General features: G+C 43.7%; 1 protein-coding gene across 23 annotated transcripts in view; it reads right to left on the bottom strand.

The window, feature by feature from the left end:
* The window catches only part of FGGY (FGGY carbohydrate kinase domain containing), a 327,883-nt gene that overhangs the window by 165,450 nt on the left and 146,688 nt on the right, over positions 1-15,745 (bottom strand). For 13 of the 23 annotated variants that reach the window (XR_012588585.1, XR_012588584.1, XM_074596621.1 and 10 more), the window contains one exon: positions 12,387-12,476. The exons of 3 other annotated variants lie outside the window; for them this stretch is intronic. Coding sequence is in view for 5 of the 20 variants with exons in the window: in XM_074596613.1 (XP_074452714.1) it covers positions 2,278-2,304 (27 nt within the window). In the remaining 15 variants the exon portion in view is untranslated. Of the gene's footprint in view, positions 1-2,277; positions 2,390-12,386; positions 12,477-15,272; positions 15,534-15,745 lie in introns of all 23 variants that reach the window. 7 more of the 23 variants (XR_012588583.1, XM_074596613.1, XM_074596612.1 and 4 more) reach the window with 2 other exon arrangements.

Genomic DNA, 15,745 nt, shown 5'->3' with positions numbered 1-15,745 from the left:
AGAAACTTAATTGAAAATATACGAAAAGGTTATTAATAAAGAGATGAAGCCATAGTAAATTTAATATAGCTCACAGAAGGACTTTTGCTAGAAAGATAAGGTTATAGAGATAGATAGATAGGCCTTTAATTAAGGTGTATTGCTGGGTTAAGTGTAAATTTTCCAAGCAAGCATGAAGATAGAAAACTGGTAATTGCTTCCAATTTATATTATAAAAATCAGTCATATTCATTTTACTTCCTGTGACAGCCTTACTTAATTCTAAGGTTCATTCACTTAATTGGAAGGGAAAATTCTTTGAGTAAAAACATAAGGAATTGAAGAGAGAGACAGACAGATTGCAAGAATTGAGGGAACAGCACTTTAAATGAAATCATTAAAACCCCTCGTCCAAGATTCTCAATAGATTCATGTTTGCTGTCCTCAAGGGATATTTATTATCAAAGCTGAGTAGGAAAAGATTGGAAATTATATCAGAAAAAAGTCTCTAATGGTCTTCTTGAAAATTGAATCTGAAGAACTCCCTGTTTCTATTACTATCATAATTTTTCCATGTCTCAGAATTAGTGTAGACTAGAAATTCAAATGTTTCCCTCACTGAGACGTCTTGCAACAATGGTATAACTTGGTCAAGTGTAACCAAACGGTGCACACATACAAACTAAAGTTGCTTCACCCACATCCTCATCTTTTACTTGTTCACGACAGAGTTACAGGAGGGAGTACGTTCAGAGAGAGCATTGTTCTAAGTATTCCTACTACTCCCTTTGCATAAATCAGCCTCAGAAAAAAAAGCCTTACTGAAGTGATGAGTCTTTGTGGGTTTGGGAGTTATCCAGTTAGTGATAAGGAAACAATACGTGGTGGCTTGAGTGGCAAAGAACAAGCAGTAATGATAAGAGCTAACATTTAAAAGTAATAGTCCTGGAGAATTCACAAGGCTAAGTATCAGGATTGCTTGTTGGCTACTATTGAATAATAAATCTACATCTCTTTTGCAGGTAAATTGCCTTAAAAAAGAAGATTAAGTTTTGAGGGTGTTTGTTTAGTTTTTCACTGTGAATATTCACGCAGCTTCAGTGATACCTGGATAACTGCCTGCCCTCCTTTCCCTGACAAAGACCAACACAGGACAGCTCTTTCCGCATTTACTGTTACTGGATAAGAGATATAATTCTGTAATTATAATCAACCAAGTTGCACTGAGTTTTAATCTCCCGATGCATAAATCAAAATAAGAGCATCACGAATACATTCCTGGCATGGCAAGTGGGTTCTGCTAAGACAAATGCATCAGCAGGACTACGCCCAAGTCTTTCTGGGATCCATTTAAGCAACCACTTGAAAAGGATCCATAGCAGAAAGAGGACCGTAGAAGTGGGGAAAGCTGAGGCAAAGAAAATAAGTAGCACAGATCTAAATCTCTCCCTGTCTGAAGTCACACAGCGTTAAAGAAGTTACTCTATGGATGGTTTTGGTCTACGTCTCTGGTTTCTGGATGGAAATGACAAGGGATATTACTCCATCAATGCATATAAAGAGAAGGTTAAAACATCCTGATCCTAATCGTTCAGCAAACATAAAATAATCATGTTGCGAAATTATTTAATACTTTCAATTTTCAAAGTAACGAGCAAGCTTTAACTAATTAAACAGCAAGGTTAGAGTAATTAAAAGCTCAGATGTTAGGTTGCTAGTAGGAACGTAATAATAGATTGAATGAATTATCCTTAAGTGATTTCCAGACTAAAAGAAAACACCAAAACATTCCTACGTTTACATGAAAGGAATGAGATCTCAATACATGAAGAACATTAGAGCTAGCAACAATAAATTTTTATCTGTCATCAGGATGGGAAGATAGAGCTCAAGAAAGCCCAGGGAGGATTAGGGAGAACAGTAGACAATCGACAGAGACAAAGCTGGGAACATAACTATAAAGTGCTTGAGGAAATCCCTAAATCCGTTGGTATTAAAGCATTTATGATGACTTTTCAATTTTGTGGCCAGCCCCCTATCAAAAGAGTTCTGTCACTTCTGACAGTGGGAGCAGGATCAGGTCTTAAAGTCAATAAGTTAAAAAAGCTTTAGTAAGGCTTGAAGTTATTTCATGAAACGCGCTTATGGTGATTTTGCTTAAGAAAGATACAGCTAATAGCTACTAGTAGGGCTTTGCCATGAATACAGAAACAAGTTAAAGCAAGGTGAGATGCAGTGTGAAATCAGAGCATTTCAGCTGCCGGGTAGGGAGCACACGCGGTCAGAGCTCAGTGATACCTTATCGCAGAGCAAGGCTTTCCCCATCCTTCGCTTCTGCCCCTGTGCTATGCTTGCCACCCATTGATGTGGCAAGACAGCTATTCGTGCAACTATGTGGAGAACTGGATCACTGAAAAAAAACAAGTAAAAAACAACAAAAATTTTTCAAATAAAAATCAAGGTGTCTCTCTTTTTTAGCACGGATTATTGCCATGATCTCACTTAAAGCACACCGCCACACACAGAGGCACCGAGACAGTAACCTGCAGCATGAGGGCAGAAATGAACTTCCAGGAGCAGAAATAACTTCTTAAAGTAGCTTTATTGCTTTGCTTTTGTTTTCAGTAAACATAAAATAAGCTGCCTTCAGGAAAAGAGAAGTAAGCTAACTTCCATTTTCCAAGGATAAAAGCAAGCACCCTGGCAGTTATCACGGACGTGCTGAAATGTTGCGTGTTCGCACCCTGCCTTGCTCTTCTCACTAACGAGAGGGACAGAGCAAGCACATTAATTTGGCACTAAAAATAATTTCTGATAAACCTCCACGTTTGCTAAGAATTAAGCTCCAAAAAGAACTTTTCTCGTATCTGAAATAGAGTAAGGTGTGAAACACCAGCAAAAGCTGAAGAAATACAGTGGAAACTCCCTTTGCTTTCAGTAAGGACAGGGTCCAGATATAACATAAGAAGGGTAGGGAAAGGGACTGTGTTATTTCAGGGAAAAAACAGCCAGGGTTCTTGCCCAGAAGGACAGACCCAGCCATTCTTAACTGGAAGTACCCCCTGTGTCACTCTGTACCAGTTCCTGCTTCTGCCAGAAAAATCAGAGTGCTTCAATTATGTCTCTATCGTGCGGGGCTTCTAAAAGGACACAGCATCAGTAGAAAAATGTGTTAAGATCGGCTTCCTCACTCCCTCTTCTGCATATGACACCTCTTTCACTCAATCCTTTTGCTTGTTCACGTGCTCTGAAAGGACCGCGAAGCTTCGCATCCCAGTGCTGGGCCAGACACGAGGAGGAACGGCCCACCCATCTGGTCCAGTCAACATCTCCCAACACCCTTCGCTCATCCCCTCTCCTGCCACCTCTCTTTGAGCCTTTTCATTTGGATCTTTCTCTTGAATTTTTAAACCTCTACTTTTTGCCATGTGCGAAGCATGGGGTGGCACCTCTGAAAAGCACCAACGGTGCTTTTCAGAGGTGCCACCCCATGCTTCGCACATGGCAAAAAGTATTAGCTAATATGCTGCATTTCCTTTCAGAGAGACGAACTCATTGCTCTCTAAGTAGTTCTGTGAGCACTGGGACAAAAGAAACCTCTTTCCCACTCTGTCTTTACCACGCGGACTGTGATATAGAGGTTGCGTTTGCATTTCCCTCAGAAGGGACATCAAGAAGACCCCTTATCCTTTAATTGGCCACCTATTTGCACAAAATCTATAGGAACTTCATGTGCTTGGCCTCTACTTCCCACTCAAATTTGGTTAATATCGGCCAAAACCATCAAGGATTACTAGAAAGGGAATAACAGACTGACACATATCTACTAGTTGAGTCTTGTTTCCTTAGAAAACTTGGCTGAAATAATCCTAGCAGCACTTGCCTTTTTTCAAGGATAGTCTTTGTGAAGATATGATGTTGAGGTATCTTTCTAACTATTCGGGTATCATTCCATGTTATACATTCTTTTTCAAGAAAGCCAAGCATGGTGGCTAGAGCAAGGTAAAAAGAAAATTTGGCCAAGAACAAAACAGCAAGAAGGCACTGTTGCCTAAAATAAGGATACAACCCATGGAAAGCTTGCTTCCCCTTCCTGACATGTCTTTCTCTGTGAGTGTCCAATGTTGTGGGGTTTTGATAAATTAATTTTTCATTTAAGAAGTTACAGTACATCTCCCTTTTTTTTTTTACCAGTCCTCTTCATAAAACACTTATTTTCCAGACTTCTCATTCCACTATAGGAAGAAAGGAAAGCTTCCAAAAATCAAGTATTACTCAACAATAAGCAAATAATGTAGAACATTTTTGCAATACGGTAATTAATTTAAAAAATCTGGTCTCTGTCAGGGCCCAGCCCAAAGCCCTGTAATGTCTGTGGAAAGACTTCAATCCGAGTTGATCAGTCCTCATAAATACAGCTATTAGTTCAGACTGAACTGTTGATAGTGCAAAGTGAAATAACTTGGGGCTTCGCTTTGCCTTTTCACCAACACGCGTCAGCGACATCAATGGGAATTACGCACGTGCAGGCCTGGGCAAAACGCAAGTACATTGTCTACATCAAGTCCTCAGCTTCTGTAGCAAATGTTATCCCGAGGACCAACACATCCAGCATGCTGTCAGTCAGCCCAACTGATTTTCTTCACAAATAACAATCTGCAAGCACCAGAATGCCAAACCGAGTGATACAACAGCAGGAATAGGCCCAAAACGCAAGTGAAATCAGGGCCAGACCTGCCCCTTCCCCGTGCTGTCTAGCTCTGCCGATCCCTTCTCTTTTCCAGTCATGGGTTTTATTCCAGAATTGCACACTTCTTCTAAAAAGAAGAAATGAAAAAAAAAAAAGAAATGAATGAAAGAAGAAATTTCTTCTGAAAAGAATTACAGATTTTCTTCAGGAAAAAAAAAAAAGCAGTAACTTCTACACTGTCCCCTAAGCCCTTCCATTTTGGACGGCTTCAGCTCTTACTGCCCCAGCTGTATTTCACCTCTACTACTCTTTCTCCTATTAACCAAGGAGGGACAAGTGTGGCCACCAGAAAGAAAGCCTTAAAACAGCCTTAGACTCATGGTCCAAAAGCCGTTTTAGGTAAAGGAGATCATGTCCAGCTCTTAAGTATGTGTGTGTGTGTGTGTATAATCATAGAACAGTTTGGGTTGGAAGGCACATAATGCTATTTCCTAAACTTCTAGCCCTATTAATATTAGAATGATATGAAAGTGAAAGGCAGGAGTGATTTATACGGTCACTGCCATGCTAGAAGATAACACTATGTAAGTGGTCGTATGCTCTCATGAACAGTACGCAGGGCTGGAGTCGAGAAGCCTGAGCTCATCCTGCCACTGACACCCCGTTCAACCTTAGGCAAGTTATACAGCTTGATCCTAGACCTACTGAAGTCATTGGCAAAGGTTTGTTTGACGTAACAGTACAGGATCAGGTCCTGCATCTCTCCCCTTCTTTTGCTGCAAGGTGTCTCTAGGGTGAAAGTGCGTGAAGTGTTTCAAAGATTTAAAGCACTAGCGTTGTCATCCTGCAATTCTTATTCATGCCTGATAATTTTTACTTGTGGGAGTAGACCGTTGGCTCCATAGCCGTCATTATTTGTAACATTTCTAGTATTATTCATAACACATCTAGTTTTCTGGCATATTTTTATTAATTTCAGAAGTTAAACATTTTTAGCAGCATGCTTTACATATTCAATAGATGCATGATATAATTAACCAAAGGAATGTCGTAAGAAACACAAAGGAAATAGTCTTCTTATTACATTCAATATTTAATCGCCCACAGTTACTCTCAAGTCAAACCTTCTGCTGTTCAGAGAGAGTTGTCACAGATCACTTATGTTGTTCCATGGGGTCTTTTTAGCGAGTCTAAGTCAGGACTCATTTTTCTTAGTTTTAGAGGTTTATTGTATCAAAAGGAAAAAGCAAAATCACACCTCAGGTGAGGCTGTAGCATTAATAGCTTACCCTCAATTCTGCAGACACCTGTAGGGATTTTTTTGTACTCTATCAAACACAATTTTGCAAATCTTGGCCCAAGTTGCATCTACATAATGGAAATTTCAGCAGTCTTATAATACTGCTGGGCTTCGTAGATCCTTCTCTGGATTCTCAAAGAGAAGTAAAATAAAGTGGGTCCAGTACACACATACGGGTTTGGCCAACTTTATCAAAGTCTAATTTTATGACTGAGTAGCCTGATTCTTTCCCCTTCATTATCCTAATAGTTGGAATTGCTCGTTCTCTCATCTGCCATCCATTCTGTGGTCTTATTGCTACAGAATGAAGCAAGTGTCTTCTTCTAGGAAAGGGCCTTATAGGGCAGAGATTCACAGGTGGTCCATAGATTAGATGCCTCCCTTTTTTCCACCCCAAAAGGAGTGGTATTGAGCGAAAAGAGGCTACAAGTGCCACCTATAAAAGAAAAGAAAGCTACTCAGACACTTTCAGTACATGGGCATGTCTGGAACAAGGTTAAATAAAAAATTGCTAGCATCCACAGAACACCTGCACAGCAGGAGCAGGTGCTTTATCCCATGTCCGTGTATCTGTCAGTGCCAGTATGACTATTTCCAGGACCAGTTACATCTTCACAGAATCACAGAATCTTCATGGTTGGCAAGGACCCTTGAGATCATCGAGTCCAACCAAACAACCTACAATCTCTGCCACTAGAGCATGCCCTGAAGTGCCACATCTAGACGTTTCTTAAACACCTCTAGGGATGGTGGCTCAGCCCCCTCCCTGGGCAGGCTGTTCCGGGGCCTGACCACTCTTTCAGTAAAGTCATTCCTCCTAATATCTAACCTAAACCTCCCCTGCCGCAGCTTCAGCCCATTTCCTCTGGTCCCGTCATTATTCCCCTGGGAGAAGAGGCCAACACCCACCTCTCTCCACCCTCCTTTCAGGGAGTTGTAGAGGGCAATGAGGTCTCCCCTCAGCCTCCTCTTCTCCAAGCTAAACATGCCCAGCTCCCTCAGCCTCTCCTCACATGCCCTGGTCTCCAGACCCCTCACCAGCCTGGTAGCTCTCCTCTGGACACGCTCCAGCACCTCAATGTCCCTCTTGTACAGCGGGGCCCAGAACTGGACACAGCACTCGAGGTGAGGCCTCACCAGTGCCCAGTACAGAGGCACCATCACTTCCCTGCTCCTGCTGGCCACGCTATTCCTGATACAAGCCAGGATGCTGTTGGCCTTCTTGGCCACCTGGGCACACTGCTGGCTCATGTTAAGCTGGCCGTCCACCAGAACCCCCAGGTCCTTTTCTGCCGGGCAGCTTTCCAGCCACTCTGCCCCAAGCCTGTAGCATTGCTTGGGGTTGTTGTGACCAAAATGCAGGACCCGGCCCTTGGCCTTATTAAACCTCATACAGTTGGCCTTGGCCCATGGATCCAGCCTGTCCAGGTCCCTCTGTAGAGCCTTCCTACCCTCAAGCAGATCAACGCTCCCACCTAGTTTGGTGTCGTCTGTGAACTTACCGAGGGTGCACTCAATCCCCTCATCCAGATCATCGATAAAGATATTAAACAAAACTGGCCCCAAAACTGAGCCCTGAGGGACACCACTGGTGACCGGCCTCCAAGAGGATTTCACCCCATTAATCACAACTCTGTGGGCACGGCCATCCAGCCAGTTTTTAACCCAGCGAAGAGTACACTTGTCTATGCCATGATTCGCCAGCTTCTCCAGGAGAATGCTGTGGGGGACGGTGTCAAAGGCCTTACCAAAGTCCAGATAGACAACGTCCACAGCCTTCCCCACACCCAGAGGGCGGGTCACATGGTCATAGAAAGAGACCAGGTTGGTTAAGCAGGACCTCCCCTTCCTAAACCCCTGCTGGCTGGCCCTGATCCCTTGGCTGCCCTGCACTTGCCGTGAGAGCTCACTCAAGATGATCCTCTCCATGATCTTTCCTGGTACTGAGGTTAGGCTGACAGGCCTGTAGTTCCCCGGATCCTCCTTCCGACCCTTCTTGTAGATGGGTGTCACATTAGCCACCCTCCAGTCATCTGGCACCTGCCCTGTTGACCAGGATTGTTGACAAATGATGGAGAGAGGCTTGGTGAGCTCTCCCGCCAGCTCCCTGAGTACTCTTGGGTGAATCCCATCTGGCCCCATAGACTTATGTGTGTCTAGGTGCAGAAGCAGATCATTGACTACTTCCTCCTGGATTATGGGTGGGCTGTTCTGCTCTCCATCCTTATCTTCCAGTTCAGGACGCTGAGCACCCCTGGGGATAGCTGGTCTGACTATTGAAGATGGAGGCAAAGAAGGCATTAAGTATCTCAGCCTGCTCCTCGTCCTTGGTTGCAACTTTTCCCCCAGCATCCAGTAAGGGATGGAGATTCTCCCTGGCTTTCTTTTTGTTGATGTATTTATAAAAGCTTTTTTTGTTGTCCTTAATGTTAGTGGCCAAGTTGAGCTCCAGCTGGGCTTTTGCCTCCCTAATTTTCTCTCTGTATAACCTAACGAGATCTCTGTACTCTTCCTGAGTTGCCTGTCCCTTCTTCCAAAGGTGGTAAACCCTCCTTTTATTCCTAAGTCCCGTCAGAAGTTCCTTATTCATCCAGACTGGCCATTTTCCCTGCCCTTTAGACTTGCGACACTTGGGCACAGTCTGCTCCTGGGCCTTTAAGATTTCCTTCTTGAAGAGTGTCCAGCCTTCCTGGACCCCTTTGCCCTTCAGGACTGTCTCCCAAGGGACTCTCTCAACCAGTGTCCTGAACAAGTCAAAGTCCGCCCTCTGGAAGTCCAAGGTGGAGGTTTTGCTAACCCCCCTCCTTACATCACTATGAATTGAAAACTTGACCATTTCATGATCACTAAACCCAAGACGACCTCCGACCACGACATCTCCCACTAGTCCTTCTCTGTTTGTGAGCAACAGGTCTAGCAAGGCACCTCCCCTGGTAGGCTCACCTACCAGTTGTGTCAGGAAGTTATCTATGTTGATGATATACAGTTTAGGCAATTCCCATGATTGCTTTCATACAAGTCAGACTTTGGCCTTATAAACAGTGTTCTCTTTTATTAAATATAGTCCTTTGCACATGGCGATGTATTAGTGCTCGTCTTTATCTTACCTAACTTAGCTGTCTAACATCAATCAGCAATACTAAACTACCCACCCCAGATTCTCTACCTATTTGGGAGAGTATTGGGAAGCGGTATTAGGCAGCAACTTCAAAGGGCAAATCATTTCAGCGCAGCAGAATGAAGACAGACAGGATGAGTCACCATCTCAGAGTACCTGCTTGTCCCCACTGACAACGGATCAAGTGTTGGATGGCTTGCTTTGACTGAATGCTTAACTTCAGATGGCGTAAATTAGGTGAAATGAATCCCACTAAGGTTTTTATTCAACATCAAATTCTGCTGCTTCCCACAAGCTAAATTATTTTAGTCATCAGGTGCCTTACTCACTGCCTTTTGCTGTTTTGTTCAAGGAGCTGAGTTATGGAGTAAAAAGCCTTTCCTAGAAATGAAGAGGAAAATGTTTCTTGCGTTTTTAACTTTGCTTCTGTTAGCCAAGTACTTCCTCCACTATGGCAAGATGTGGGTGTGGTGAACTCTTTGTGCGTAATAGGTGCCAGTGATGCTGAAGCCAGGGAGTAGGAGATAATTTTCAGAAGCTGCCTGGCAAGCAGTTGGACAGCTGGGTGTCAGAAGAACGCAGAAAGTGGCTGCCTTGGCAGCCAGAGCCGTGTTGGTTGGTGGACTAGAAATCACCACTTTCCAGAGAGCACAATGGAAGTAGATATCCCAACCCTATGGAACCTCAGCAGCAACAGGGGGGGTCTGATTCCCTCACAGTCCTCTGAAAACCTGAGTGTTGGATTTTAAAGACGCGGCTAATGGGTCTCCTGGTGACTCAACATGAGTCAATCCAATTAAGAACTGAATCAGGCTCTCCAAATATTCCCATGAAGCTCTTCCTCTGAAGACTTCAAAGTGCATTATGAAGATTCAAAGTGCTAACAAGTAGGATAATCCAATGATGATATCAATTCTGGCATGACGCACTTCCCATGTGAGCAGGGACAAGTCCATTTAGAGGCACACTTACTACAGATATTTAGAAGCCACAGAGAGATTTGGACTGAAATATAATAAAGATTGCATCTTGACAATTTTCTCTGTGGAATTCTATAAACTGGTTGTAAAATTTTATAGAAAGAGCATTCCACTAACTGTTGTACTCTGGGGACTTTCCTATAATAAATACCTGTCCTGCTCCATTTTGGAACATAAACTGAGCTTTACTGCTCAGCCAGATCTATTGTCTGAACCATGTAGCTCTAAAATACTGATTGTGCTATCATCCTCCTGTTTGAGGAGAAAAGAGGTTAGAGGCAAAGCTGAAAAGAACCATGTTACATGTTTGTTTAACCCTTCCTCGATAGAATCATAGAATCATAGAATCATAGAATTGTTGAGGTTGGAAGGGACCTTTAAGATCATCGAGTCCAACCTTTAGCCTACCCTGACAAGAGCCACTTCTAAACCGTGTCCCTCAGTGCCCCATCTACCCTTTTTTTAAACACCTCCAGAGATGGTGAATCCACCACCTCCCTGGGCAGCCTATTCCATTGTTTAATAACCCTTTCAGTGAAAAAATGTCTCCTAATATCTAATCTAAACCTCCCCTGATGTAACTTGAACCCGTTTCCCCTCGTCCTATCACTTGTCACCAGGGAGAAGAGGTCAGCCCCCATCTCTCTACAACCTCCTTTCAGGTAGTTGTAGAGGGTGATAAGGTCTCCCCTCAGCCTCCTCTTTTCCAGGCTAAACAACCCCAGCTCCCTCAGTCGTTCTTCATAAGGTTTGTCCTCCAGGCCCCTCACCAGCTTTGTAGCCTCTTTTTAGAGCCACAAAAGAATGCACTAATATCACACAAAGCAGCTGTACAGTTTTAGAACACCTCTAGTTCCTTCTGGGGACAACGATGAAACCACACACTGGTTTCATAGAATCATAGAATCATAGGGTTGGAAGGGACCTCTGGAGATCACCTAGTCCAACCCCCTGCCAGAGCAGGGTCACCCAGAGCAGGTGGCACAGGAACGCGTCCAGGCGGGTTCTGAATGTCTCCAGAGACGGAGACTCCACCACCTCTCTGGGCAGCCTGTGCCAGGGCTCTGCCACCCTCAAAGGAAAGAAGTTCCTCCTCATGTTTAGGTGGAACTTCCTATGCTCAAGTTTGTGCCCATTACCTCTTGTCCTGTCCCCAGGCACCACTGAAAAAAGCCTGGCCCCATCCTCAGAGGATGGGGACAGGCTCATTTGGGTGAAGCTGCCAACTGGATTCTCAGAAAATAATACTGGGCCAGCCCTTCAAAATGACAAATAGTTTTTTTGAAAGCAGTGATCGTAGGAGCAGCTGAGCACGTTCAGCAGCGTCGCTGCTGCTGTCACAGTGATAACGTTGGGAGCCTAATACTGAACCCACTGAAATGAACAAGAAAGCTGCTATAAGCACCAACAATCCTTGGACTGAGCCCTCATCCAAGTGCTCTTTGTTGCAAAATATGATAGCGCAAATCAAATTTGAGAAACATTTTATTGGCAGCAGAGAGTATGTCTGTCATATGTGTTGCGTTGATAAAGTATGTAAGTCATCACTGCAAACACTTGCACAATATCTAGACAGTTGGAGATATGCTTAAAGCACCTTAATTGCACAGTGGTATGCCAAAAGTTAGCAGCTGAATTGCAGTGGCGTCTCACTGCAGCAAGAAAGGATCAAGATCCTGTAGCTCTAGGTACCATGCAAAAACATTCAGATGACCTCAGACAGTCCCTGAAAATCCCAGCCATCCTTGTCCTAACTATGGGTTCCCGGGTTTGAGAGGTGTTCTTCTGTGAACTAGCACTTGGAGCAGAAGACTGACAGCAATGCCCTTGTTCTCGTGTCCCTATCACACAACCAAAACCACCGCTGGCACTATCTGCCTTCCCTGCTTACAGCTTTCACAGAGGACACATCTATTCTGTAGACTCAGAAGGACCCGGGCATAGCTTTGATCCATGGTCTCGCAGGTTGTGTAACTGCTAGGACACTCCCTGGCACGGCACTGGCCCGTCCCAGCTAGCGCTCTCCCAGACGATGTCTGGGCACACTTGAGAGACAGCGAAGGCGAAGGGCTGTTCCCAGGAGGCTGTCTGGATGAGGCCACCTGCCTGGGACACAGGAATGGGGAAAAAGAGTTGAGTCATGTGGATATGAGTCACGATATGCTACTTTGTGTTTGGGTTATTTTATCTTCTAGCCATGGCCAGAGACACTAGGGAATGAATGGTCACTCTTCCTGAGGCACTGGACTCCTCCGGAAAAAAAAGTTGCTTACTGAAAATAGCACTTTGGTGAGAACATGCAAAGAGAAAGCTCCTTACTTTTGAGGAGGTCTGCCCTGTGCTGTGGCTACGCTGAGGACTGCAGTCTCTCGGGCTCCCGCCCAGCTGGATTCAGCAGCGATTCATTCACTAGAAAAAAGTAGAAAAAGAAACAGGAAAAAACTATATGAGGTTTCCATGGCTACCGGACTGTATACTTTCTTCTGACCATTATCGCAAATTTTGCCATCCAAACAAGCAACAGATGTCAGAAATAATGTTTGGGTTTGGTGAGCATTCGTTTCAGATCCACCACAGGGAAAGGTACTGCCTCTGAGCCCAAGCAAGTGGCGCATTTTCATCTGTGGGCAAAATCCAAAGCATAGACAGCCAGACTTCTGAACGCTGTCCCTAGAGCTCCTCTTCAGTAATATTTCCCAATTATGTTGAACTGCTAAATGTGATATTCTCTTGCATTGGTTGCTGAAAATAACCGGTCAAGAGTAACACCGCATAAGGTTTTCTGAAGGACTAACATATATCAAAAATTGCAGCATTTTGTAGAGAAATGGCACAAACTTTGACTTCTAAAACAATGAAGAGAGGATGGAAATAAAAGCCGTGTAACCAGTTCCTCTTCTCAGTGATGCTGGACTGTGGAGCACATTACCCTGTATTCATTTATGGCATACGCAAGAGCAACAGGTGGAAGTACGAGTGGTGTTTCTTCTTCATTCCCCTGTGTGCCTGGTCAGCTTGTCACTATTATTCAGATAACATAAAATACAGCTTAAAAGGAAATACTCTCAAAATTTTCATTAACCTCTAACCCTCTACTTGCTTTCCTATTATTCTATTTCATTCTGCTTCCCTATTCCCCCACCCTGGCCCACTGTTCAGAGCAATACCTGGATTCTACATTTGCTATGGAGCCTCCTTCCCTCACTTCCCTGTTTTAGACAAGTTCATTTCTTTAACATACAGGCAGTTTTAGTCCGGCAAGTTTTAGGACTGAAAGGTTCTATAGAGAATTTCATATCTCTGCCCAAATTTCAAGCATGTAAGGACTTTGCTAAACCAGAATCTCAGGGCTGTGGATTTACTGTTCTTGTAATTCAGACTTTTTTGGCAAAGTATAATAGATCAAAAAACCCGAGAGAGTTTCCTTACGTATCTTTGCTGGCTAAACAGTCTGCTTGAACCACAAGCTACTCAATAGTTAATAATAACCAGGTTCTCCCCCCAACACTTGGTTTGAAAGAACTACAAGCTCTGAGTCATTGCACAGTTGATTTGAGCTTAACCCTAAGAGCTCTGTTATGTCGTGGCTTATTCTTAAATCTTCTTGGAAGCAGGGGAGCGTCAACAATAAACTTGTAGGGTTTAACACTCTAACACCAGGTAAACTGCTTTATCTCAATTAAAAATACCAGTAGTGTCCTTTCCACTGCATCACAGAGCCTTAAAGTCATGCTGGAGCAGAAGCATGTGCCTGCTGGTATATGCCTGAAGAGGTTCTGGGAATTAATTCTGCTTTGCAGAACTATTCCAGTTATTCATGTGACTCAGCGGCTGAGACCGGGATCTTCCTGCACTCGCACGGTGACGTGCTGATTCAGGCTGGTTCAGCAGCGCGGGACGGGAGAGACACCTTATCAAAAGAAAAGCCCTTTTGGGGACAGGCTCTCCCAGCAGCTGAAAAGGAAATTTCCGTTGCGCTATCTGCGCTAGGCCGGCGGGGCGAGATTTGCAAGTTATTATTAGATCCGGATGATTTGCTTTCCTCTGGGTAAGAAGGGAATCATTCTTTTCAACCAATAAAATATTTCTTCGTACTGCTGCTGTGCTTGCCCAGATGTGATCTCAGGGCTAAAGGCTGGCATTGTTCCAAAGGCAGGCAGAACTCTGAGCCTCTGCTTTCAAACTCATCGCCACACTCGATACCCAAGTTTTATTTGTAAATGTGTTAGAAAGGATTAATACCCGCCTCTCCCTTGTTAGACGCACGTTGCAGAATTGTAAGTCATTTATCAGCACCCCCTAGACTTGTTCAATTTTCTATGTAATGACTGATCGAGACATTCATAACAGATTAACCCTTTATAAACTAATTGCAAATAGTATCTCGACGGAGAGGGCACTCATCAGCCCCGTTATGCACAGCAGATAGGAATTATCTGATTAAAAGCAGGCATCCGGGGTGGAAAACTGAGCATCTCAGCCACGCACTCCACATTCTCCCTGTGGGTAACACAGTCAAGGGAGTGAGTTGAGTCCTCCAAAAGTAAACAGCTGAAATAGCTCTATCAAATGTGAGCCAAAGCATTTTAAGTGACCTGCCCAGGATCTTACAAAACAGACTGGCAGATCAAGAAGACAACTCGTATCTCCTAACTCCTGTCCTTATTTCAGTCCACAAGACCACAGCTGCCCTATAATCACATAATCATAGTTCTGCAATTCTTCAGTGAAGCTGTGAATGCACTTAATCAAGGATCTTAAATCTGCCAGCTCCAGAAAAACAGACTTCCTTTAATATTATGCACAATCTAGTGTTTTTTGTAGGAGCAGCCAGTGTAGTCAATACAATCTCGACCACGTAAACATTACAGCATAGAGAGGTACCTGGTGAAGTGCAGGGGTTACACCTCGCACCAAGCCCTTTGTTTTTACAGTTCATCCTGATACAAATAGCAATTACAAAGTATTTTTGCAATGTATTCTACCAACTGAAATACCAAAGTATCGCTGCCTCTACCTACTGTCCCCCCACAGCCTCCCTCCCCTGACCTTACAGTTGGATTTTCTCTTTCAAGAGACATTATTTTCTGTCTGCTCTGCTGCTACTTCTCCCACAACAAACGGTACATTAAAAATATAGGGGAAACAGTGTGTTTAACCCCTCTAATGGGTAAAAGAATAATGACAGCAGCCCATGATACATACATGAATTGAAAAAAGCCATCTGCTGACACAGGCTTTAGTGGGTATCAATGGCTTGGAGCAGAAGGAGATACTGTCTATAAAACTGAAAACAAGTCCGTCCATAATAGAAAGGAAAGGGAAAAAGAATTCTAGAACTATCTCGCGTTGTTCTCCCTTTCCACCTTGAAGATCTGGAAGACTTCTTAATGACTTGTCAGACTACAGCTGTTGATGTAGGTACAGCCGCTCGTAACCGCCTCCAGTCCATAAAGCTGTAAATTCCTACCAAAAAGAGAACTTAAATTTATCTACTTGAAAAACTTAAACACCCGGTACTCAGAGGCATAAATCCACATGGTATTTGAGGGTTAAAAAACAGAGGAAAACTGTAGCCTGGGAAAATTAGGGGCTTTCCATTCCCGGTGTAATGAAACGACAGATTTAAAGTTCAGAGTGAGAAAAGTCATTGAAAGGAATTAGATTTCAAGCTTCCT

The sequence above is a fragment of the Larus michahellis genome, chromosome 8 (assembly GCF_964199755.1).
Source record: "Larus michahellis chromosome 8, bLarMic1.1, whole genome shotgun sequence".
Taxonomy (NCBI): Eukaryota; Metazoa; Chordata; class Aves; order Charadriiformes; family Laridae; genus Larus; species Larus michahellis.
Note: the sequence above shows the minus strand (reverse complement) of the source record. Positions and strands in the feature narration are given on the sequence as shown.